This window comes from Anolis carolinensis, unplaced genomic scaffold (genome assembly GCF_035594765.1).
Source record: "Anolis carolinensis isolate JA03-04 unplaced genomic scaffold, rAnoCar3.1.pri scaffold_8, whole genome shotgun sequence".
Lineage (NCBI taxonomy): Eukaryota > Metazoa > Chordata > Lepidosauria > Squamata > Dactyloidae > Anolis > Anolis carolinensis.
In genome coordinates, this window is record NW_026943819.1 from 16430109 (window position 1) to 16457417 (window position 27309).

At 42.8% G+C, this 27309-nt stretch overlaps 1 protein-coding gene across 3 annotated transcripts in view; it reads right to left on the reverse strand.

Moving 5' to 3' along the window:
- The window catches only part of robo3 (roundabout guidance receptor 3), a 232753-nt gene that overhangs the window by 117651 nt on the left and 87793 nt on the right, over positions 1–27309 (reverse strand). Inside the window, exon 1 of one of the 3 annotated variants that reach the window (XM_008119088.3) lies at positions 26866–27219. The exons of the other annotated variants lie outside the window; for them this stretch is intronic. Within the exon in view, the coding sequence (XP_008117295.1) occupies positions 26866–26932 (67 nt within the window). The 5' untranslated portion in view covers positions 26933–27219. Of the gene's footprint in view, positions 1–26865; positions 27220–27309 lie in introns of those variants that run through there. 3 annotated transcript variants of the gene reach the window in all.

The window sequence follows — 27309 nt, forward strand, 5'->3', positions numbered from 1 at the left end:
CATGATGGCTATCTTTGAATATCTATATATATAAAAGGGTAATGAAATTTCGGTCTAGGACAAAACAACAAAACTACACATCCCAGAAACACTAAACTTGGCAGCACAACCCCTCATCCATGCCTCTACATTCATACAACAAACAGCTCCAGTTACTCCAGAAAACGGCCAGGCTTTGAGACTGCAAGGCTATTCACTGCTATTCCACCTGGCCAACAAAGGATTCCCATAAGTCACAGCAAAGCGTGGCCGGGCAAAGCTAGTGGTATCTAAAAGGATATCATGTAAAAGATAGAGCCAGCTTGATTCCTGCTTCCCAGATTCCCAGAGTCTAGAACATAAAGTCATGGATTCAAATTATAAGCAAAGCGATTTCACCTAAATATTATGAAGAACTTTTACTGTACGAGAGATGGCCAACAGTAGAACATTTTACCTTGAAGGATACTGGACTGTCCATCTTTGGAAATCTTTAAGCAAATGTTGTATGGGTATGGGCATCCTTCAGGAGTGTTTTGGTTGTACATTCTTGCCAGTGGCCCTTGTGGTCCTGTCTAAATCTCATCTCTACATGAAGATAATTGCTGCTGACATTCTGTGCTTCAACCAAAGAATTCATTTAGCTGCCATGATTTATACCAAGTGATAGATCTGCCCTCCATAAATTCACCTGATCTCCTTTTAAAAAGGCCTGGGACCCATGGCTGTCAACACAACTTGTGGTAGTAAATTCAATTCATTAATCATTGACTGGAATGATTGATTTCAAAGATCTATTTAGAACTGACTATAGAACAACACATTCAGAGAGGTTGAGAGACAGCACTGAACCCCACTGAGAGAATGACAAACCCTGTGAAACACAAATGTGCCGAAGTAGGCAAACACAAGTTGATTGTGACCCAGAGGCATGACTGTGTGAGACAAGGGCTTGCACAGATAAGAAGAAGCTGACTTTTTCATCCTCCCTTAGCTGTCTGCTCTCTCTACCTGCACGTACATGTATACATGAAAGGGGAATGTTTATATCTCTCTGGTGCCAAACTTTTCAGGTTATTACAATTTAGTGATATCCTTTTGTAGCACAAAATGACGGCAGTAATTATCTTCATGTAGAGATGTATATATTTTTGTTTGATGTATGAAACATTTATACATAATTGGGGGGAAAACCCCACAGCTTTTCACTTTGGAAAAATTCAAACGGTGTCACAAACAAATCGCTGCAAAATATAAACAATGCATGAGCAGGGGTGTGCTAACCATGTCTAATGTTCAGATAACCAAGTGTGTCTTCCTGGCATCTCTAGATGCACTTTCTAGTTTGTTTTACTATGCTGGCTGGCCCCCAACTCTTCTGATGCCAACAAGCCTGCTTCTTCACTGCAGGCTGAGCAAAGTTATTTCATGCCTGAGAACTCGGCAGAAATCCCCCAGATGCGTGCTGAAACAAGACTTCCATGCTGATGCCGAGGTGGATTTCCTACAGTGCCACTTTCAAAACTCTTCTTATAAACACAACATTAAAAGAGTAGCATCAACTGCAGTGAATACAGAGAAAGCACAAACACAGGCGTGCAATGCAGTAGTATAAATATCTCTCCTAGTGCGTTCAGGAAACGTACTTAAACTGTCACTAATTTTGATGGCACTGAAACCAGCCATCCGCATCACAGATAGTTTCTTGCCACTGGAAATAGTCAGTAAATCCCAGATAATTCTGGGGGAAAGTGATGGAAAATTGGGGAGGAGGGGATGGGGGAGCATGCGTTTCAACCTCCTAAGTGTAATTATAAACAGCAGCTTTGCATCCAAACAGACCGGGTAGGATTAGGCGAGGGAGGAAAGTGGGTAAATGCTATAAACATGATGAGGAATGATTGGAACAAGCTGCATTGAACCAAAGATGAAACAAAGCAAGTGGGGGTGGGGTGGCTTTTCCTACTTAGGAGGGGAAATTATTTGGGGAACATGTGAATTTGTGCCCAGTTGAATACAACAAAAACCCCACCTTTCAGTGATATATATCTATTTGATGCAGATATGCACATATTTCACAGATACATGTGTTCAATGTTGTGTTCACCATAAGCATCAAGGAGTGAGACAACTGCATCAGGTGGTAGGTGCTGAAGAGCAGCAGTGCCAGCTCTGCAGCCATTCCTTTTGCAAGGGACTTTGGCCATTTCCATCTATTGGGAGGGAAAGAGCTGTATGTACATGTCACAAGGCCCCTAAATTAGCTGGCTGCAGTATGCAATATAGCACTGCTTCTTAAACTGTGGGTCCTGACCCCAAATGGAGTTGCCACAACTCATAATAAGGGTTGCAAAAAGGTTGGCATTAGTAAAATGTTTCTGAACATCAGCAATGTTTCTGGCAGAGCCCCGGTGGTGCAATGGGTTAAACCAGGGGTCCCTAAACTTTTTAAATGGGGGGCCAGTTCACAATCCTTCAGACCGTTGGAGGGCCGGACTATAGTTGGCCACCGAGCAATAAATAATAATAATAATAATAATAATAATAATAATAATAATAATAAAAAGAGGATTGGCAGAGACCCTTTGGGCCATTGAGTCCAATCCCCTTCTGCCTTTGTGCATCGAAAGCACAAGCACAGCACCCCTAACAGATGGCCACCCAGCCTCAATATTAATAATAATAATAATAATAATAATAATAATAATAATAATAATAATAATACAGGGTTTTGGAACACAATACTCCTGACCTCACAATCATGTTAAAAAACAAAGTATGGATTGTTGATGTTGCAATCCTAGGTGACAACAGGATTGAGGAAAAACAACTGGAAAAGCTGACATGATATGAGGATTTAAAGATCAATTACAAAGACTCTGGCACAAGCCAGTCAAGGTGGTCCCAGTGGTGATTGGCACACTGGGTGCAGTGCCTAAAGACCTTGGCCTGCACTTAAACACAATTGGCACTGACACAATCCCCACCTGCCAGCTGCAGAAGACCACCTTACTGGGATCTGCGCGCATTATTCGCCGATACATCACACAGTACTACACACTTGGGAAGTGTCCGACGTGTGATCCAAAAACAACAGCCAGAAGAGTATCTGCTGTGGACTCATCTTGTTGTATTTCAAATAATAATAATAATAATAATAATAATAATAAGAAGAAGAAGAAGAAGAAGAAGAAGAAGAAGAAGAAGAAGGGTTGTAAGAGAAGAAGAGACCCCTTGGGTCATTTAGCCCAGCCTCCTTCTGCCCTTGTGCCGTGGGGGCCGGATAAATGGCTTCGATGGGCTGCATCCGGCCCCTGGGCCTTAGTTTGGGGACCCCTGGGTTAAACGCTTGTGCCAGTAGAGCTGCTGACTTGTAGGTTGTATTGCTGACCTGAAGGTTGCCGGTTTGAATCCGGGGAAAGCACAGATGAGCTCTCTCTATCAGCTCCAGCTCTCCATATGTGGACATGAGAGAAGCCTCCCACAAGGATGGTAAAACATCAAAAACATCCGGACATCCCCTGGACAACGTCCTTGCAGACAGCCAATTCTCTCACACCCAAAGCGACTGGCAGTTTCTCAAGTCGCTCCTAACACACAAAAAACTCTTAATGTTTCTGAATGTCACTTAGTAGCTGATTTAGACATTTACATGAACCTGTTAGCAACAACATGCAGTGGTCTGCAAAAAAACAACAACAATGCTTCAGCTGTTTTTCTTAAAAAGAAAAATCAGTCTGTTCACTATAACTCTATCCTGAATTTTATTAGGTCCCTTTTATTCTGGTATTTTAAGTGATGATGTTATTTTATATTGCTGCTTCAGTCCCCCCCACCAATGAAGTCGACTGAATTGTACTTGGTGGTTGATTGATTTACTGCTGTGTTGACTCTTGTTTTATTGTCTTACTGTGTTTTATTATTTTTTGTATATTGTTCAATGTATTTATGCTGTTGTTTCTGTAAATTGTGCTAGTTGGGCCTTGCCCCGTGTGAGCCACCCCGAGTCTCCGTGGGGAGATGGTGGCCGGGTATAAATAAAGTTTATTATTATTATTATTATTATTATTATTATTATTATTATTATTATTATTATTATTATTATTATTTACCAAGCCTTGCAAATGCTGGTTCATTATTAGTAAGTGTTTGGGTTTTAAAACCTATTTCATATATCCGGGGTCATGTAAAAAATTCTCGGAAAGAAAGGGATTGTGAGTGGGAATATTTAAGAAGCCTCTGCCGAAGTTGAAGTAAGATCCAGCTGCCAATTTGGCTAAGTCAATAGTCATGCAGTAAATGAGAGATACATTGATTCATTTGCCTTTTGCAGCAAAAAGGCTTGAACCAGACTGTGCACAGTATCACACTGCCACTCACAAAACTGCACCACACTATAGAATAATATCTCCCCTTCTTCTATGTATTAGGATCAATAGAAAGTTATGTACACCAGGCCAGATTAGGTTCACCTACTTAGCCTAATACTGCCTGCTCTAACTGGCAGCTTCTCTCCAGTGTTTGCAGTATATTCTCAATTCCCTTCTGACACAATAAACAAATACAATCGTGCATTTTAAATCTCAACTAGCATCCCCTAATACCCTTTACTTTTTACCAATAGGCTCCTCTGGCATCTCTGTTATCAGAGCAACCTTGTATAACAGGACCAGTTAATAAATATTGGGCAACCTCTTGCACAGCCATTTCCCTGCTGCCTAGGAAATCCCATCCTCAAAGGCCACTCACTGCCTTTGATAGAAGATTCCCAGGGTTCCCTTTAAGCGGATTTCAGCATTCTGTCTCATGCAATAGGCACCTGGCAGGCTTGTCATGCCCGCTCTGCAAATCAGCCAAAGTTATCACATCTCTGAATGGAGAAAGAGAACAATTTCCCTGCAGAGTTATCACTTTTGTCTTCTTCGAGGCCAATGGCACAGGCGCAGAGGGAGCACACATTACTAAGTCTTACTGTAGCGGTACAGAGGGTTCAGAAATGCAGTAAATTACTTCCATTGCATATTCTGACTGCAGGAGGCCAGCAGTCATCATTCCTCTCCATTTCACAAATGGGATGAGAAAAACGAAAACGGGGGCACCCAGTTGGCAGGAGCAGAAAAACAACACCTACAGATTTCTAAGGCAGCATCCTTACTAACAAGCTGAGCCTCCATGCCTATTGGAGCACTGCTTTAAGTAAACTAATCCCAAAGTATAGTAAGTCACATGCAGTTGACATAATGAAGCTAAGCTATCCTTCCCTCCCATACTGATCTGCATAGCCCTGAAATTGTGTAGCCCATCATGTCTCCTAAGATTCAGAATGGATAATATAATAATAATAATAATAATAATAATAATAATAATAATAATAACAACAACAACTTTATTTTTATACCCCGCCCCATCTCCCCAGTGGGGACTCGGAGCGGCTTACATGGGGACAAAGCCCGAAACATACAACAATAAAATGATAAAACAATTATTCCAACAGTAAAACATCAATATCAATAAAACCATCATAGTAATCAACATACAGCATAAAGTATTAAAAACAGGAGACTAAAACAAGGATCTGGGCCAAAGTGCAGAATAATATGATATGAATAATATAATATGAAGCAAGGTGGAAACAAGAAAACACCCAATCTTGCAAAATATCTGAAGTCATCACCTTCTCCTTTTCTTGCAAAAGCCTTTTGGAAATCAGAGTTGACAATATTTTAATTCAGAGCAGGGTATGGGAAGTATTCTTCACCACTGTCTATGCTGACTAGGGTTACTGGAACCTGAAGTCCAAAAACATCCAGAGAGCCAGGTAATTCCAACCCTGCTTTAGTGCTTTGAAGAATTTTCTTCAAGAGAAATACATTGGGATTATTTTTAAGCCCTGTATATATTATGAGTTGCCTACTTAACTTCAAACTGAGGAAAGGGAACAAATATCTGGGTTCAAACTTTCTTCTAAAACCATTTGCCTTGTTGGTAGTTCCAGAATCAATGGAGCAATGAATCCACGTTTTGGATCACTTTAAAGTGGCTATCCAAAGAGTTCAACAATTTGGGGGGATATGGTTCAGCATCTTGGATAACTCCTTCAAAGTTTGGAACAAATCTAGATTGGGTTTACTGCCCACAACAATATGGAAGCCACCAGACACCAATGCTGGGAGTGATGAACCTTGGAATCCATCAACCTCTAGGAAGGCATAGACTCACCACCTTGGCTATGAAATCCAGATTCTTGTACACTGCCTTGGGGCCAATTTGCACAAAACCAGTGCACAAAACCACAATTAAAATGTTTCAGACTGAAATAAAACAGTAGCAGCTGTAACCGCCATGTCAAAACAAGAGGTTAGAATATAAACAGGCAACTCCTTGTCCCTCTTACTTCATATTTTGCAGCCCACTGAGCCATCTTAGCATGAGAAGCCCCGCAACATCTATTTTCCATCCCTGCAGCAAGAGAGATGACAGAGCAAAGCTTAAATTAGCCGCACGTGAGAGCAATTAACAGGACCCTGTTGGGTTGACAAAAGCACCTGCCGAGGTTTGGAACTGTTTGGAGGATTAATGGAAGGCCTGCCATCGCAAAGAACAAAGGCTGCGCTGCCACAATATCCTTAGAAACCGCCAGGGATGGCTTTTGAACAAGAGCCCAAAAGGGCTGCTGTCAATGGTTGGCATCGTCAGGCATCTGTCGAGGCCCAAAACTCAGCAAGAGACCCACTGTCAACTCATGGAACTTTGTGGGCAGCAGAAAAACAAACATGTACAGAATATGGCCAATTTAAGAACAAAGGTATTAGAATACTGCGACTCAGAGCTTGAGAGCTTACTATAAGTTCCAGAATCCATCGGATCTGGGTATATTAAGAATTGTAGCTCAAAAAGAAATTTCCAAAGCTGTGCTACAGTGACTTTATTAGCTTTTTATACCACTATTTGCATATCTGCCCTAAGCTACCTGTTTGCAACCTATTCTTCCATTTCTCAGACAGAAATCTTCCCTAATTTTCTTTCCACCTTATCACGAGAGGTGCCAAACACGAAGACAGTGTCCTTCTCCATGCAAAGCATATCCAGATGAGTACTGTGGTCCTTCTACTAGCTGACCAGGTATTGGGATCAAAACCAGCATTGCAAAGTCTATGGGTGAATCTGTGGTTTTCCTTCCTGATTTTGCTACAGGAATAGGAATCACATTTTTTTTTCCGGATATTGAAGAGCTGCAATAGAGAGTTGAAGATCTATCCATCCTATGTGTTGTCGAAGGCTTTCATGGTCGGAATCACTGGATTGTTGTGAGTTTTCCAGGCCATGTTCCAGAGCCATTCTCTCCTGACATTTTGCCCACATCTATGGCAGGCATCCTCAGAGGTTGTGTGGTATATTGGAAACTATGCAAGGGAGGTTTGTATATCTGTGGAACGTCCAGGGTGAGAGAAATAACTCTTTTGTCTGTTGGAGGCCAGTATGAATGTTCTTTCTCCCATCCTGGACCTTCCACAGATATATAAACCTCCCTTGCTTAGTTTCCAATATACCTCACAACCTCTGAGGATGCCTGCCATAGATGTGAGTGAAACGTCAGGAGAAAATGCTTCTGGAACATGGCCATGCAGCCTGGAAAACTCACAACAACCCACTATCCATCCTAGTTAGCATACAAAAGCTGGTCATTAGCTCTCAAGAATGTGTGGAGCACCACAAGATTCCCATTCCTACACAAGAGTATATCAGGTTTTTGTTTTTGTTTTTTTCATGTCAGGCTCAACCGGAGTTGTTTCTGGAGTGAGAGAATTGGCTGTCTGCAAGGACGTTGCCCAGGGGACGCCCGGATGTTTTGATGTTTTACCATCCTTATGGGAGGCTTCTCTCATGTCCCCGCATGGAGATGGAGCTGATAGAGGGAGCTCATCCGCGCTCTCCCCGGGTGGGATTCGAGCCTTCAGGTCAGCAACCCAACCTTCAAGTCACAAGGCTTTTATCCCCTATGCCACCGGAGGCTCCAGTATATCAGGTGTTTCATGACCAATAAAACCAGTAGAGTCCCTTCATAGTCTTCCTTCTGTCTGTTCCCTTTAACCACTTCTGTCTATGATTCTATCATCCACAAACACAATTGATATGCTGCACCAAGGCAACTGCCTTTAAGCATCAATGAAATCAATAATACAAAATTAGCCATGATGCCCCTAATGTTCTTTTGATTTCAGTGGGAAAAACAGCCCAGGAACCCGAACCTGCACCCAGTCCAAGGTCCTCTGTGTCTTCTTCTGAACGTATCATTCTGCAGATTTCCTCAGAGCTCTTTTGCAGGCATGATGTTATGATGTTATGATAAAGATGATATATTAATTACTGAACTGTCTTTTTCTACGCTCCAGCAATACTTGAAAATACCATTAAGAAAGCAGTAGATTCTGCTTGTTTTTCATTTATTGGATTGGATAAGATTGTAACCAATCTAGAGACTACAACAGTTTTATGTTAATACTTATGTGAAAGGTTGTCTTGTTGTACATATACAGTAGAGTCTCACTAATCCAAGCCTCGCTTATCCAAGCCTCTGAATAATCCAAGCCATTTTTGTAGTCAATGTTTCCAATATATCGTGATATTTTGGTGCTAAATTCATTAATACAGTAATTACAACATAACATTACTGCATATTGAACTACTTTTTCTGTCAAATTTGTTGTATAACATGAAGTTTTGGTGCTTAGTTTGTAAAATCATAATCTAATTTGATGTTTAATAGGCTTTTCCTTGATCAGTCCTTATAATCCAAGATATTCGCTTATCCAAGCTTCTGCCGGCCCGTTTAGCTTGGATTAGTGAGACTCTACTGTATATGTTAAGAACTGTTTATTTACCTCGATTCAACGCTGCGACAACTATTTTGAGTGTTATTAAGTCAACAATAAGACTTTGTTTGGTTTTGATTTTTATTTGACAGAACTGACACTGAAACTATAAAGAGGAATAGTTTTTCCAGAATATCTGTGTAAATGTTGCTGAGTGTATTCCATTTATGTTAAGAATCATACTAATGCAGTCAAAGTAAATACAGGTAGTGGATACCTAAAGTAAAATATTTATTGTAATATATATTATCAGTAAATGTAAGAGATTCTAGAGGGTTATGATCTACCACTGTTTCTAATCAAATCCAATTTTGATGGATATTAATAAGATACCATAATCCCCTTCTTTGGCAACTTGCATAACAACTGCCACTAAAAGTTGTTTATATAGAAGAAATATTACATTACTAACATAGTACTCACACATGACATACCATACTATCCTTTTTACGTTTCATGATGTTATGCTTCCCATCATTCTGACAGGGGCCAAAGGCATGCCAATTAATGGCACTGCTGGAAGTGTGCACCTCCACATGTGCAAGCTTAACAAACAGAGATCTGCAGAAGGCCACTGGTGGATGTCAGCAATAGAATCCAGGCATTGAACAGAAACGCATCCATGTATGAAAGGTTAATGTGAGTGAAACATTTTTCTCTTAGGCACACAACTGCCTTGTGAGAAAAGGACCATTCCGGGCTCCCCATCAAAGAACTCTCTTTCATCCCAACCTGTGAATCTGTATCTCCAACATGCAGGTATTTGAAATCCAATATCTACCCTTTCCTCTGGCTACTGGAAGGGAACAAGGCTTTTCTCTCCAAGTGCACTTCAGACATCTGGCTTTGCTACAAAGAGGCAAAGGAGAGCCTTTCTCATCCTTTGATTTATGTGTCGCTTTCCACCATCTGGTTGAGAAGGGCTGCATTTAGAAAAAAATCTATGCAAAAGAAAGAATAAGAAGGAACTAAATGGGAGGAAGAATTCTAATCCTGCAACTGGAGAAGGGCCTGCCATTCTGCAAGAGCAAGGAGAGAGACATTTGCAGATTTGATTGTTTAGTTTTGTTTTAAAATATTCTCTCTAAGAATCTCTAGGTCTTCCAGTATGACTCTATGGACAACTTCCTCCCGTCATGCTGGAGGATCTAAATATTTCTACAGAGAACACCTATCTAAGAATCTCTAGATCAGTGGTTCTCAACCTGTGGGTCTCCAAGTATTTTGGCCTACAACTCCCAGAAATCCCAGCCAGTAAGGATTTCTGGGAGTTGAAGGCCAACACATCTGGGGACTCATAGGTTGAGAACCACTGCTCTACATCTTCCAAAGCAATTCCATATTCAACTTCCAGCAGAGGTTGACCACAGAGTTGTCCTAAATGCTCTAGAAATTCCAAGAGAGGTGTTCTTTCAGGTTGGAAAATTTTCTTTATTTTTTCACTTTCAAGATGGTCCTTTGTCCCTAACCCAGAGAATGTGAACAGCTGACTGCAAACAGAATATTGGGATCAGAACTGTTTAAAAACTATTTCATGCATGCAGAAATGCAAATAAATGAATTAAAGCTATCTCGGTCAATTAATTGATCCATCAAGTGACAACCTTTATGTCAATATATTATTTATGTTCTTACGAGTGGGGGCCAGCCTTTTGATTTTCTGCCTCAGGCGCCAAAACTTCTTGGACCCTCATTGTCTAGGACATGTATACATTATGGAAATTAAACTCATTTGCACATTTTGCATAATTTATTCTGCTCAGACTAATCATGGGGAGGAAGTAAAAAAAAGATCCAGTGCCAGGCACTGAAACAACAGTTCTATGGAAAGTCAGCATCAAGCCCTTTTTACCTGGGAGTAAATCCCATTGACATAGGTAGGCATGTTCTGCTATATCCCTCTACCTTCATACCAAGATACAGCAGCATCCTTGCAACCCTACCTGGAACTTAAAAAAAATGAACATCTTCAAAGCTCATCTCTGTACAAGCTAAAAGTCATTGTGGGAGAAATTTTGTCATAGCTCTTCCTCCCCTTGGGCATCTTAGGTATAGAAGAGAACGTTCTTCAACCAAGAAGCAATTGAGAAGCCAACTTCTGTTTTACTTTCTGGTTGGGCTTAAAATAGCCAAGAGAAGGTGTAAAATTATGACAAAATTGTTTTCTATGACCACAGGGAGTACATTTTTATTAAAACAAATTGCCAATGTGAGTAGCAGGTGAGGTGTAGACAGGTCTCCAAATTTCCTACAGGACTCCATGTGGCCTTGGGGAAGGCTAAGCATTTTCTTACTCCAGCAGTAAATCATATTTTTAGCAAACAGTCCTGGAAAAGAAAGATGCTTTCTTTTATTATTTGCTCTTTATTGCATCCTGGAATAAATATGCATGCTGGTTAGGAGTTACAGCGGTGCAATGGGTTAAACCCTTGTGGGTTGCTGACCTGAAGGTTGCTGGTTCGAATCCGTGAGATGGCGTGAGCTTCCATCTGTCAGCTCTAGCTTGTGGGGACATGAGAGAAGCCTCCCAGTACCACATCTGGGCATCCCCTGGGCAATGTCTCCGTAGACAGCCAATTCTCTCACACCAGAAGCAACTTGCAGTATCTTCTCAAGCCGCTTTGATGGTCATCAATGTATGAGAAGCTCCCAAGGGCGCAATAGGTTAAACTCTTGTGCCAACAGGACTACTGACTTGAAGGTTGGGTTGCTGACCTGAAGGTTGCCAGTTCAAATCTGGGGAGAGCATGAATAAATTCTCTCTATCAGCTCTGGCTCCCTATGCGGGAACATGAGAGAAGCTTCCCACAAGGAAGGTAAAAAAATCAAAACATCCGGGCATCCCCTGGGCAACGTCCTTGCAGATGGCCAATTCTCTCACGCCAGAGGTGACTTGCAGTTTTTCAACACAGAAAAGAAAAACAATGTATGAAATTTTCAACATAAGCACAGAAAGTGACAGAATCCCTTTTTAGGTTCTCAGGTTGTATCTAAAGTCTGCTTCTAAGTGAAATCTTTAGCCTTAGAAAACATGCCTAATGAGAGCTGCAAATTCCACAAGAATTATGAAAAGCACTCTGCCTATGAATCCTACAGTGTTGACCAAGGTTATCGGGCAATTGGCAATGGCTAGTGTCATGGGAGGACTGGCTGTGATATATCATTCCCCTGCTCTCTGTGCAGAAGTTACAGCACTTTGGCTAACAGATAGATCCAGACCAGAGACGTTATGACCTGGTGAAATGAGTTCCCCCTCTCCCTTCCTCCCTTATTATCCCACCATATTTCAAAGAACTTCAATTCCGTTCTTCATCATCTCTCCAGGAGGCTGTTGGCAAGAGGGAATAATTCTGCTACTATCACTTCTCTCTTCTCCAGGAATGAAAATGGGTTCAGTTTAAAAAGAAAACTAAGAAAAAATGCTCACAGTTCCCAAATCTCAACTAGCACTGATAGCAAAGTAACCCAGTCTGTCCAGCAGTCAGTTACTCCATGTTTATTAATCCTGGAATGAAATAAACCCCATCGGGAGCCCTTGAATCAAGGGCGTGCAAATCCCCCGTGAATGGGGAAATCCAAATCTTCTCCTTTTAGCAGATGTTTATAAAAACGAACCAGAGGGGCTCTGGAATGTTAACCCATGAACAGCCAACTGATGGCTTTAGCCAAAATATTGGGAGAGGGGATTCTCAATGAAAACTATGGCAGCCTGCAGGTCAGAAGGATCTTAAAATTAAACTGTTGGGGTCATTGCTAAGTTGTTTACTCTATAAAGTGGACTGCTAGGTTTTATACTTATTTTTTCTCATTTGCTGTGGTTTATCCAATCAGACAATTATGCAACATATTCCCAAATTTTTGCTCAGTCTTACTGCAAATTGACTTGACTGCTGATCTAGCCAGAAATACAATGCATAAGGACTTAAAACCGGGGAAAGCGCTGTCCTGGGGCCACAACGTGGCTCCCTAGACTTCTCTTTGTGGCTCTCCAAGACTTCAATAGTGACACTTTCTGGTTCCCCAAAAGGCGGTTAGTGTCTCACCTGACAACGCTGCTTCCTCTTTCCTAGATCTAATAAAAGTTTTTTTCTTCTTCCAAAAACAGAAGTGGGTGTTTGGTCACTTCAGAATTGTGTTTGGTTCCATTTCTGGTAGACCATTTGGTCCCCGAGACAGAAAGTTGGACACTGCCTGCCACTTGCTTAAAAAGAAAATGAGCTGAGCTCTGGTAAATAATAATAATATAATAATAATGTTATTCTTATACCCCGCCCCATCTCCCCGAAGGGACTCGGGGCGGCTTACATGGGGCCAAGCCCGAACAGAACAATATAAAAACAAAACAATAAAACCAATCAATCAGACAATAAAAGGAAGTCATAAAAAACCACATACAAGATAAAGAGTTAAAATCATGGCTTGGGTTCAAAGAATCTAGGCCAAAGTGCTAAAAGTGCAAATATATCATGTCATCAGGGAAGGGTGGCCACTAGTAAAGACACCTACAACTTGCATTTACAGTGTCTTGTAGGCATTGTTGGACATAGAATTTCACCATCTCATTCTATAATAAAGTAAGTACATAGTCACTCAGTTTCAACCTGCACTATCCCACCCCATGTAAATTTCAATTTGTTTGGGACTTCAATATTCAGGATCCCCCAGCAATTTCACATTTTGATCCAGTCTCTGATTGTTGCTACTATACTAACATCAGGCTGAAAAGAACACCTTAAAAACAGTTAATTTGGGTTGCTGTGAGTTTTCCAAGTTGTATGGCCATGTTCCAGAAGTATTCTCTTCTGACATTTTGCCCACATCTATAGCAGGCATCTTTAGAGGTTGTGAGGTCTGTTGGAAATTAGGCAAGTAAAGTTTATATATCTGTGGAATATATAAGAACGAACTCTTGTCTGATTGAGGCAAGTGTGAATGTTGCCATTGGCAAAATTGATTAGCATTTCATACCATTACAGCTTCAAAGCCTGGCTGCTTCCTGCCTGTGGAGATCCTTTGTTAGGATGAAAACTTTTGACAACACAACAATTAATTTGTTGGGATCCTAACATGGCAAAAAATGAATAGGATTGAAGCATTTCCACTCTTTAAAGAACAGAAAAATGTTTAGTTGTTTCTTTGTTTCATTCTTTCTCTCTCCTCTCTCTGTTTTTGCTTTGCTTTGTAATTCCCCTCTTTCTTTCTCTTTTAGTGTCCGCTAATACAGCCTTGGAATTCAGTTGCAAATTTGCCCTCCCGGAGATTCTCGCAGCAGCTGGAAGAAAAGATTCACAAATGCAGCCACTTTCCCATTGCAGAACAAGGAAAATGGGACAAAATTCAGTATACTTCAATCTCTGGCATCTTATGGCTGAAACTCCCTTTCTCTATCAGCCACCAAACAGGTCAGGGAGGTGACTAAAGCTTCCTATTGCACTGTTAAGACACTCTCTTAGCTAGCAGCCTGTGCATCCTGTCCCCACCCACCCATAGCTCACCAAAGGAAAACAACATAAAAACACATCCTACACTTGAGTTTGTTTGTTGCTTTTTCTTTTGAGAGGATTATCCATGCAATCTTTTTTCTCCTCCAACACATCTCCATAGCTTTGAAAGTAGTGAAGTGTAGTAGGGACCTGATAGGCACCTTTGTGTCTTCACATTTTTCTTTGTTTGATGTATCAGTTGTGGTTTCTATATTTACCATATTCTGTTTTGCCATTCATTTAATTATTTACATTGTTCTCCAACAAAGAAAGAGTTCTTTCTCCCAACTTGGACATTATTCCACAGATATATAAATCCTACCTGCCTAGTTTCCAACAGACTTCACAACCTCTGAGGATGGCTGCTATAGATGTGGGAGAAACATCAAGAGAGAATGCTTCTGGAACATGGCCATACAGCCCGGAAAACTCACAGCAACCTAATATGTGTTGGAAAAATGTCATCCTGTACTGCTTAAGTCTCCATGGTTAGATAGGAAGCCTAGAAAAAGAGTTAGGGACACCTTCCCCAGTTCCATGTATGCTTTGATTAGGCTTCACTCTTGTTTCCTCCCTCATGTCCTGTTTAGGTCAACCCACCCCTTTGCTGCTTTAGAAATGTGATCTCTCCTAGGGTTGATGTAACTTCCCAATTTGGCCTTTGGAATGTATATGGCCCTAGAGAAGAAGTGATCCACGAGGTTGGTCGCCATTCTATTCCAGCTTCCTGCTTTGTTCTGCTCCTATAGTCAAGATGTAGCTATCTAGAGCTTTGTTACTTTAATCCGTCTATGTGTATTAGAACAGGATAGATTAGCTAGTTAGCTCCAAACCTTTTCTATCCACCAATGGATTTCTTTTTACCTCAATAAATGCTTTTAAGCTTTAAAGCTAACTTTGCATTCCTTTGCCTTCCTGAAGACACAGAGGCCTTCCAAAACTCACACCACACCGCTGCATTCTTCTCTGCTATTTTAATGGGAATTTACCTCATAAAGAGGGTGATTAGAGCTTAACGGCTCTTCAATTCTCAACAAAATGTTCTACGTTTTCTCGGTTCTGTAAATATGAACTTGCAAGTATAGCTCAGTACCATGCAACAGTTTCACAATCTTGAGTACGATCAACATAATCAAAGATTCTGCTATAAAGGTGATTTCCTTCTGAAATGATGAACTCCACTATCCAATGTTTATTTCATGCCTTTTCCTCTTCCGAATCCAGTTTGGACATCTAGCATTTCTTGCTTCATATATGACAAATGTATTTGCTTGCATGGTAAAGTAATGCAATGGTCTGGTGGTTACAGCAATAAGAAATACATTTCTTGGAAATTGGAATGTATATGTATGTGTGCGTGGATGAATGTATGAGTTTATATATAATTTTCACACACTGTTTCTATATAGCATTCACAACCAGCAACCATTACTAGACCTCTCTGGTTTGTTTGGTCAGTTGCAGCTGTGGTTTGAGCTTGAACCAGAAATGCATCAAGCTGAAAGCTATTGTGGCTTTGGTCAGACAAAATGTTTCCTCCTTGCATTCATACGCAGTAAAGGTAAAGGTTTTCTCTTGACATTACGCCTAGTCGAGTCCAACTCTGGGGTGTGTGCTTATCTCCATTTCTAAGCCGAAGAGCCGGTGTTGTTGGTAGAAACGTGCTAGGTCATGTAGCCAACATGACTGCATGGAGCACCATTACCTTCCCACTGAAGCTGTACCTATTGATCTACTCACATTTGCATGTTTTCAAACTGCTAAGCTGGGGCTAACAACAGGAGCTCACCCCATCCCACGGATTTGAACTGCCAATCTATCAGTTAGCAAGTTCTGCAACTTAGCAGTGCCACCACGCTCCTTTATTTGGCTTGGCTCCTATTCATGTGAGCCAAGACAAACACTTTATCACTGCCCTCTAATTGCAAGGAGGTATAGTATCCACCCCTATTTTCATCCAAAGGTAGCTCTCGGTCCTTATTATGTATATTATTTCTCTCGATTCTCAAATCCTACAGCTTCTGGCTCCTGAGAGTTTTAGAAACAGATGACAAGACAGAAATAGAATCGAGGAAAAGAAAGAAGAAGAAACAAAAATGATTCATTGCTCCATCCATCATTGTTACTGGAGGCATCATTCACTGCATTATTCATTTGCAAAAATCTCATCTATTTCCGTGTTCACATTTATTTCTTCCTTATGATTTTGGTACTTGTCTTCTGGAAGCCATCATTTATTTTTTTCTATATTATCCTAGAAATTGCATCATTTCAGACCATTCTGGGAATATTCTCAATGGAATGGCTGCTGGAAATGAAACCATCTACCCAACTACCCCAACTCATTGATATCCATTTGTTACTCATGATACCCACTTCAGAACAAAACAAAATAAAATTCACTGCGGCTTAATGGGAAAGCATCACACATATCATACCATATCATAATTCTATATGCAGCAGATTCTGTATTATTTTGGGGGAAAACAGGGTCAGCCCTGGTTAATACTTGGATGGGGAAAGGCAATGAATACAGATGCTGTAGACCAGGCATGGGCAAACTTCAGCCCTCCAGGAGTTTTGGACTCCAACTCCCACAATTCCTAACAGTCCTAACTTTCCCTAAAAGCCAAGGTGACTAAACTGAAACACATCACGAGAATGCAAGACTCACAAGAAAAGGCAACGATGTTTGAAAAGGTGGAAAGCAAACAATTAACAATTAACACAGCCCGGGTAGTGCCACAGCCCGGGCTGTGGCGCAGGCGGGAGAGCAAGCCAGCTGCAATTAACGGTAATGAATCACTCTGGCCAGGAGGTCTTGAGTTCGAAGCCGCTCGGAGCCTATGTTTGTTTGTCTTTGTTCTATGTTAAAAGGCATTGAATGTTTGCCTATATGTGTAATGTGATCCGCCCTGAGTCCCCTTCGGGGTGAGAAGGGCGGAATATAAATGCTGTAAATAATAAATAATAATAAGTAATTGCTAAAAGTGGAGAGTGTTACTCAATACAAAAACTTCCTTCCCACTTGTTGAATTAATTTTGATATATGGTTTTGTCATGCCCTCACAACTAACAGAAGCTGATGGATTTTGTCTCAGCAGGGCTATAAATAGAGTCTGGGTTTTAGTCTGAACTTCAAAACACTGATTCACGGCACTGAACCAAACCTCTTTTAAGGCATTTTGGATAACTCTTTTAGTAGTCAGTTTGAAGCCCAGAGTGAATTCATTCACCAATGACATGGAAATTACTATAGATTATAGCTATAGATTAACACCCCTCTCAAAAAAGTTTCAGATCTCCCTTATAGCTTCTAAGTTCTGATCCTTTTTCAAAAGGAAAAAAAATCCTTTCTCCCAAAGCTGATCTTTAGTCCTTCTGGAGCAACATCCAACTCACAGTCCACGTCACACTTAAATCCACAACAATCTTTGTACATTTCTACTTGAGTTTTCTCCACCGAAGCCTAACAAAGCAAACTGGTCATTCTGTGCACATTAGACACAAGACCCCTTTTTGAAATAGAGCAGTTAAGGACACTGCTCTGAGCAAAACAAAAGAGGAGGACAGGACTTAGAAAAATAATGCAGAATACCGCAGAGGAGACAAAAAGATTGCCTCCCCCAGTCTAAAATCATAATTCCTCAGACATTTGCTTGATTGACTGAATACTATTTTTATAACATTTTACAATCCTTGTGCCACTGATCTGAAAAAATATAGAGGAAACCTGTACAGACAGCAGGTCAGGGATACACTTTTATGCTTGGCTGAGCAGGGACTGGAAACTTTGTTCATAGGAACGTAACCAATTTTCTCCTTTTAACACTTGACATGCTTTATGACCCATGACACGTTTTCCACTGAAAGCATGGGTAGGAACTATCTTAGGCAAAGAGGGCTTTGAAACCAACCCACTCTATGGCTCTCAAAGTGAGACATTTTTTAATGCTCTCATAGTTTTTTTTAGTCATGTCAGAAGCAAGTTGAGAACATCCTGCAAGTCGCTTCTGGTGTGAGAGAATTTGCTGTCTACAGAGACGTTGTCCAGGGGACGCCCAGATCTGTTACCATCTTACTGGGAGGGTTTTTGTTGTAATAATCTCTGAGCGGTTAGACTCAATTTAACCCTCTCTGGGGGAGATTCCACCAAAATCAGCAGAGTAGCAAAAGCAAAGCTTTCAAATGCAACAGTTATTTACACGGGGCGAGCAAGAGAAGCCTTTCAACTTAGGATGGCAATGGAGTGCAGAGTCTCAGTAAAAGTTCAAAAAGTATTTATTCAGGTAAAAAGAATTCCATTGTAGATAGAAAGGCTTGGGAGCTGTCTAGTCTATTCTAGACTGGATTCTAAGGAAAAATAAGAAAGGAAAAATAACAAACATCTAAATAGTTACATCTTGTCTGGAGAGATGGCAGGATGCTTCTTGTTAGCTTGATGAACAAAGGGAGAAGAGAGAACCAAAATGGTTCCAACCTCATGGTCCAGTTTATTCGGGCCATAAAACATTCTGACCAATGAGAGTTAGTGTCCCTAGAGATTCACATTTCTACTAACTTCAAAGTAAGGGATGTGATGTAAACAAGATAGAGTGAAAACACAGTAAAGCCTGTCTAGGCATGCTAACTCTATCATCTATCTGACTACATCTAGACTTGAGTAGTCCAGGATGATTCCCAACAGTTTTCTCATGTCCCCACAAGCTAGAACTGACAGACAGGAGCTCACCCCGTCTCACAGATTTGAACCGGCAACTAACTGGCAACTGGCTTTCATAATCAATGACTGACAGTTCTAGGAAGAAAAAGAGAAGCAACTTCTAGAAGGCCCAGAACTTCCTAGGTTCTCTCATGGAGTGGGATTCAAGATGACATCTTTATTCAAGCCTCAAAATGCTACTATGGGACCCCTGTTGTGTATTTGCGAGGTGGGCTGGGCACAGTTCACCATTTCTGCCTTCCAATATAGTCACATAGAAACACACCCAGGAACCTACACTAGCAAGTCCCAGGCCAAGACAGTCCCATTGGTTTTCTTTCTTAGCAGGATCCAACCTGGAAGCTGCCTCAATAAGGACCACAGCAACTCGCAATGGTGACGCAAATGGTACCAGCCAGCAACTGTCAAGGAATCCACTGGTGCCATCTCCTTCCTCCCCCTCACCTCCCACTTGCATCATCTGCCACCATATGAAATTTAAAAGCCTGGGCTCTGCCAAATGCGGAGATGTTAAGAAAAAGGGGGATAAAGCTCTCAGCAAGTGTCACAGCCAAGCACTGTCTGGCCCCAATTATCTAGACAGCTTTATAGCAGAGGAAGGAAGAGGGTCTTTAAAGCACATGAGAAGGTCATCACTAGAAGCAGAAGTTAGGAAAGTTGGACCACCAACAGCCAGAAACCCACAATCAAGACCAAAACATATAGAGCTTTTCCAAACTCTCACTAAAAAGGAACAGTGCAGTATTCAGGAAACAGATAAATGCAGAAAAACAGAAGGCTGGAGAACTTAGCAAAACAAAACAAACTTTTCACATCATCTGTTATTCTGCTGCTCTATTTTAGGGCATCCAAAATACCAACATGGAAAAATCAAATGTCTTCTGACAGCCAAAGGCTATAATAATGTCATGTTGAAACAAGACCTGTTCAAGCTACCTCACCAATATGACTCAAAAACACATGTTCGCAAATTACAGATGTCTACATTTTTATCCTGACTTAGATCAAACTTGCTCATGGCAGTAGGTAGCAGTTAGAAGGGTGCAGTAGAATTTGGGTGTTCCAGGTTCGAATCCTTACATGCAGCTCGCTGCATGACCTTTGGTGAGTCACAATCACTAAGACATCCCCCCTTCATGGTGTTTCTGTGAAGATAAGAAAAGTCAGGAGGACCACCTCTACCACCTTGAACTCTCAGAAGGCAAAACAGGATAAATATATAACAAGTTAATAAAATAAGGGCCAAGCTCCTAAATGGAGTTGGACGAGCTGTAACTGACCAGCATCCCTCATTTACCATCTGCAGCTGGGACAACCGCCTCACACAACAAGGAAAAATGGTGGTCAACAAGGCAACATCTGGATGTGTTCCTGCAGCCAGGCACCTAAAGATGCAGGCCTACTTGACCAAGGAACGACATGGCTTGGAGGAAATGGGCTTCAACATAGTTGATAGTTACAAGTTTGGTAGACAACGGGAATGCTGTGGATGTAGCATATCTTGATTTGAGCATTGAGAAACCTCATAACATGTTGCCTTAGGGTCGCCATAACTTGGAAACAAACTAAATGCAATGACGACCAGTTTGGGAAATCTGGAGGACAGCACACCAACATCTGATTGTGTCAATCTATAAAAACCAAGCAAACTAACAGCCACACTGAACCCCAAACCAACTGGACCCTTCTTGCGGGCAGGATATTTTGACTGGCAGCTAAGAAAATATACAAACATGCACACAACCAAAAGTGAAGAATTTATGGAATAGTCGATCCAAACCCCAAATCATCTGTCTTCTCCTCAAAAGTTTCCATGAGGAAGATCCGAGCTGAAAGAAAACTACCTCTCAGGTTTCTATGGGCATCCACCTGTTGAAATCACACACCAAAAGCTCATTTAAGGCAAGCTGGGCATCTTAAAGAGAGTTTGGCATATGACAAAAGCAAGTGATGGTGGGGCGGAGATATCAGAGGAGGGCTTAGGCAATATAATCCCCCCCAAAAAAGACCCAAACATTTATATTGGATCCAGACATAATCATATTTACAATAGCTTCACTGAAAGGACTAACTTAAAACCAGTGATTTCAGATGACCTACTGTATATATGTCAGAGGCCAATCCATTACCAAAAATATAGGTTATCCCTTCCATCGTCATTATCACTGTTATTATCATTATCCTGGATCCCAACCCAAAGTAAGCTGCCAATGTATTCTGTTAAATATGTTACTGAGGGCCGGTTTGTGGATGTGGCTGTGACTTCAAGGAGACCAGGGTTTCAATCCCCACTCAGATATGGAAACCCACTTGCTGTCCTTGAACAATTCAAACCCTTTTCACCTACGAGGTGAAATTTTGCCCCCTCACCCCCAAGAAAACATGGCACGATCACCATTAGTCATCAGTGTTGACTTGTAGACACATAACAACAATGACTAGAGCAGCAAAACACAAATTTGTCTTGACCTCCTCTTCCGCAGGGCACTGCCTGATAGTTTAATGTCGGCCATGGCAAACTGATGTTGCTACTGTTTTGTTTATATAGTTTTCTTGATTTATTGATTATTGCTTTTACTATGGTTGTTAACTACCATAAAGGTCCTATTCTGGTGACAAATGGCTTCATTTTAAAATCATAAATAAACAGCACAGCACTGCATTGCATTGCATTACATGCAAAAAAAAACGACTCCACTTTGACTGGTGTGCACGTTAGAAAAACAGTATCACCAGAGTCCTACTGGTATCTTATGAACCCTATGAAAGTCATTGGACATTTTTGTCTAATGCAGTACATCTGTATTTGGATTGCAGAAGTGCTTCACATGCAATAAATTTGTACATTAATGCAGGTGTGCTTGTGGGAATGAAAGCCTGTGAATATATGCATGCACTTGTTGACTGCACATCTGGATATGTGCTTGGGTGCAAAACACTGCCATTCAAAGTGTGCATAGCACCAAGATTTAAAATATACTACCCTGACAGAACATGTGGCTCTCTCACACATATATATCACCAAAAATTGCCATGATAAAATAATAATTGTTTTGTTTCTTATCCCTTTCTCCTCCAGCCCAAAAGACATACAACAACCCTGTGATCCCGGCCATGAAAGCCTTCAACAACAAGATTATTTTCCTTTTGGTGGACTAAAGCTGAAGTTCACTGTGTTTACACATTGTTGTTAACAGATTTCTGTAAATGGGTAACATTCAGATACCTTTTACTTTTCCCAGTTTTTTTGTAACCCCAACACTGAGCAAAGCGGATCCCATTTGTGGTCAGGACCCACAATTTAAAAGCAGTGCTCTAGCGAACAGATCTCAAGACATAGAGAAAGTCTGCTGTAGATTTTTTTTTATACATATCCTCACAAAAAGTTATTTAAGATAGTACTGGAAAATGGCAGGGAATGATGAGCAATGTGCACACAATCCCTGGCATTGTCTCTGTCCAGAAAAGGGGGAACAGTTTTGTAGGAAAGTTACTACATCCAATTGTGTACCAACACAAACTCAGGAAGGCCCTGGGCCCGGAGTCTTCAGTTGTCAAGTATTGGAAAAGGTCAGTCACCCTCCAGCTGACAGTCTCCCCTGCCTCTCCCTGCACTGCATCCCCTTGTGAGCTCCTCTTTTATCACACTTGGGCCCATCTGTTCCCATCAATGAAAACTGCAAAACAGAAGAGCCTCTGGGTTGAAGCGGAAAGTGTCCCTGACACAGCCCCCACCCCAAAACTGCAAGGGGGGAGAGCCACAGAAGCAGGAAGGAACTGGGATCTTGTTTGACAGCTGCCTTTTGGGACAGAATCAGGACTCCTCAGGACACGCCTGGGATTTGAAAAACGTGACCACTGTCTATGCATGTGTGCTTTACCAGGTGGAGCTGGGTGACGTTCGTCCTGTGGATCACAATTCCCACAATGCGCCAACTGGAGAAGAACCTGGGAGACATTGTCCCCAAAAGGTACTATTTACAAGCTCTGTTGATACTGTATTGTCAAAGGCTTTCATGACCAGATTCACTGGGAGTTTTCCGGGCTGTATAGCCATGTCCCAGAAGCATTCTCTCCTGACGTTTTGCCTGCATCTATGGCAGGCATCCTCAGAGGTTGTGAGGTCTGTTGGAAACTAGGCAAGTGGAGTTTATATACAGTAGAGTCCCACTTATCCAACATAAAGGGACAGGCAGAACGTTGGATAAGCAAATATGTTGGATAATAAGGAGACATTAAGGAGAAGCCTATTAAACATCAAATTAGGTTATGATTTTACAAAACATCATGTTATACAACAAATTTGGCAGAAAAAGTAGTTCAATAGGCAGTAATGCTAAGTAGTAATTACTCTATTTACAAATTTAGCACCAAAATATCACGATGTATTGAAAACATTGACTACAAAAATGCATTGGATAATCCAGAACGCTGGATAAGCGAGTGTTGGATAAGTGAGACTCTACTGTATCTGTGGAATGTCCAGGGTGAGGGAAAGAACTCTTGTCTGTTTAAGGCAGGTGTGAATATTGCAACTGATCACCTTGATCAGCATTGAATATCCTTCCAGCTTCAAGATCTGGCTGCTTAGTGCTGAGGGGTATGCTTTGTTGGGAGGTGTTAGCTGGCCCTGATTGTTTCCTGTCTGGAACAAGAGTTCTGTCTCCCACCCTGGACATTCCACAGATATATAAACCCCACTGGCGTAGCTTCTAACAGTCCTCACAACCTCTGAGGATGCCTCCCATAGATGTGGGTGAAACATCAGGAAAGAATGCTTCTGGAGCATGGCCATACAGCCCGGAAAACTCACAGCAACCCACTGTTGATACTGCACCATTAACACAGCCTGGCGCCACTTGAGCTGTCGTAGCTACATATTATGGAGCCCTGGATCTGTCACTGAAGCAGCACTGTACTTAAAAAATTCACTACGCAAGCTGAGCCAAAGTGTGCTAGCTATGCAACGTGGATGCAGCATGAGGAAGCAGAGAGTCAGTAACCTCCTCCCTATTGAGTGTCCATGCACATCCTTAGGGGGAAGCGCACCCACGTGGCAGGCAAGCAGGCAGGCAAGCGACAGAGGAAGGCATGGCATGCTCCACACCATCTCTCTCCCTCTCTCTCTGCAGAAGCAATGGGCAAAGTGTCATGGAGCCTTGGATGCCTCAGGGCTAGGCTCTGCTGGGAGAAACTGGAGAAGAGAGCTGGCCCAGAGAGGCTGATTTTGATCAGCTCCATCTCTCAGTGGCCTTTCTTCTCTCCGGCATTCACAGCCCTTCTTTGACAAAGAACAACACAGATTGGAGGGGAAAAAACAACACAGGGGAAAAGGTGCAGGAGGAAAAAGCAGTGGTTAAAGCATTGTACCAGAAGAGTTCCAGTCCCCATTTGGGTCCAGAAACCCACTGGGGCTCAAGTTGATGATACGACTCTACATTGCCATAGAATCCTCAGTGCATTTATATGCAGTTGCAGATGAATCTGGTCTCAAAGGAAGAAGACCCCAGCACAGTGGTTCTCAACCTTCCTAATGCCGCGACCCCTTAATACAGTTCCTTATGTTGTGGTGACCCCCAACCATAAAATTATTTTTATTGCTACTTCATGACTGTAATTTTGTTACTGTTATGAATCGTAATGTAAATATCCGATATGCAGGATGCATTTTCATTCATTGGACCAAATTTGACACAAATACCTGATGTGCCCAAATTTGAATACTAGTTAGGTTTGGGGGGGGGGGGGTGATTTTGTCGTTTGGTAGTTGTAGTTGCTGGGATTTATAGTTCACCAAGAATCAAAGAGCATTCTGAACTCCACCAATGATGGAATTGAACCAAACTTGGGACACAGAACACCCATGACCAACAGAAAAGACTGGAAGGGTTTGGTGGGCATTGACCTTGAGTTTTGGAGTTGTAGTTCACCTACATCTAGAGAGCACCGTGGACTCAAAACAATGATGGATCTGGACCAAACTTGTCACGTATACTCAATATGTCCAAATGTGAACAATGGTGGAGTTTGGGGAAGATAGACCTTGACATTTGGGAGTTGTAGTTGCTGGGATTTATAGTTCACCTACAATCAAAAAGCATTCTGAACTCCACCAACGATGGGATTGAACCAAACTTGACAAGACTCCAATGATCAACAGAAAATACTGGAAGGGTTTGGTGGAGCGCTGAAGGGTTTGGTGGAGCGCTGAAGGGTTTGGGGCACGCTGAAGGGTTTGGTGGAGCACTGATGGGTTTGGTGGAGCGCTGAAGGGTTTGGTGGAGCCCTGAAGGGTTTGGTGGAGCGCTGAGGGGTTTGGTGGAGAACTGATGGGTTTGGTGGAGCGCTGAAGGGTTTGGTGGAGCGCTGAGGGGTTTGGTGGAGCGCTGAGGGGTTTGGTGGAGAACTGATGGGTTTGGTGGAGCGCTGAAGGGTTTGGTGGAGCGCTGAGGGGTTTGGTGGAGCGCTGAGGGGTTTGGTGGAGAACTGATGGGTTTGGTGGAGCGCTGAAGGGTTTGGTGGAGCCCTGAAGGGTTTGGTGGAGCGCTGAGGGGTTTGGTGGAGAACTGATGGGTTTGGTGGAGCGCTGAAGGGTTTGGTGGAGCGCTGAGGGGTTTGGTGGAGCCCTGAAGGGTTTGGTGGAGCGCTGAAGGGTTTGGTGGAGAACTGAAGGGTTTTGGTGGAACGCTGAGAGTTTGGTGGAGCACTGAAGGGATTGGTGGAGCGCTGATGGGGTTTGGTGAAGCGCTGAAGGGGTTGGTGAAGCGCTGAAGTGTTTGGTGGAGCGCTGAAGGGTTTGGTGGAGCGCTGAAGGGTTTGGGGCACGCTGAAGGGTTTGGTGGAGCACTGATGGGTTTGGTGGAGCGCTGAAGGGTTTGGTGGAGCCCTGAAGGGTTTGGTGGAGCGCTGAGGGGTTTGGTGGAGAACTGATGGGTTTGGTGGAGCGCTGAAGGGTTTGGTGGAGCGCTGAGGGGTTTGGTGGAGCGCTGAGGGGTTTGGTGGAGCGCTGAGGGGTTTGGTGGAGCACTGATGGGTTTGGTGGAGCGCTGAAGGGTTTGGTGGAGCCCTGAAGGGTTTGGTGGAGCGCTGAGGGGTTTGGTGGAGAACTGATGGGTTTGGTGGAGCGCTGAAGGGTTTGGTGGAGCGCTGAGGGGTTTGGTGGAGCCCTGAAGGGTTTGGTGGAGCGCTGAAGGGTTTGGTGAAGAACTGAAGGGTTTTGGTGGAACGCTGAGAGTTTGGTGGAGCACTGAAGGGATTGGTGGAGCGCTGATGGGTTTTGGTGAAGCGCTGAAGGGGTTGGTGAAGCGCTGAAGTGTTTGGTGGAGCGCTGAAGGGTTTGGTGGAGCGCTGAAGGGTTTGGTGGAGCACGCTGAAGGGTTTGGTGGAGTTTGGGGGGGTGCTGAAAGATTTGGTGGAGTGCTGAAGGGTTTGGTGGACCCAAACTCCTCTGACCAAGAGCCCTTCTCCACGGACCAAGGAGGCATTTTGTCTTAATTAAGGTGGTTCAACGGGTTCAGTCCCATTTCGACACCGATCCGTGTAGAAATACTCCAGATTTTGGGCATAATCATGGGTTGGAAAGTTGGAAAGGGCTCCAAGACAGAGACACATTTCCCTCCCGCAGAGGCGGCTTCCCGAAGCAGCCGAAGCAACAGACTCGGGTCTGAGCTCCAATGAAATTCCCCAAACTCTCCTCAATCGTCGGAGGCACCCAGAGAGGAAGAGAGAGGAGGACAAAGACCCCTAGGAAAGAGGAGGAAGAGGAAGAAGAGGAGGAAGAGGAGGAAGAAGAGGAAGCGCCGCTTACCTGCCGCCAATCCCAGCAAGAAGGAGAGCAAGCTCCGGAGCCAAAGCGGGAGCCTCCGCCGCCGCATGGCTGGCTCAGCTCCTCCGGGGATTCATCCAACAGTCCAAACAAGGGGGAAGCGGGCTCCTTCCCAGTTGGGAGCGGGTTCAAGAAAGGAACGGCATGCAAAAAGACAGAGAGGTTGCGATCCTAGTTCCGCGAAGCCCCGGCAATTGGGGGGAAAGTCCCTAGGATCCCTTTTGCTGTTGCTTCTGCTGCTGCTGCTTCTTGCAGGGATGGGACCAGTTCGCCAGACAAGAGCCTGGAGAAGCTGCTGCTGCTGCTGCTCTCCCGCCGCGGAACTTGCTCCAACTCAGCGGCCCATTGTCAGGCGCGCAGCCCTCCCCTCCCTTCTCCCCTCCCTCCCTCCCGCTTAAAGAGACACCGACCTGGACTGGCCCCCGA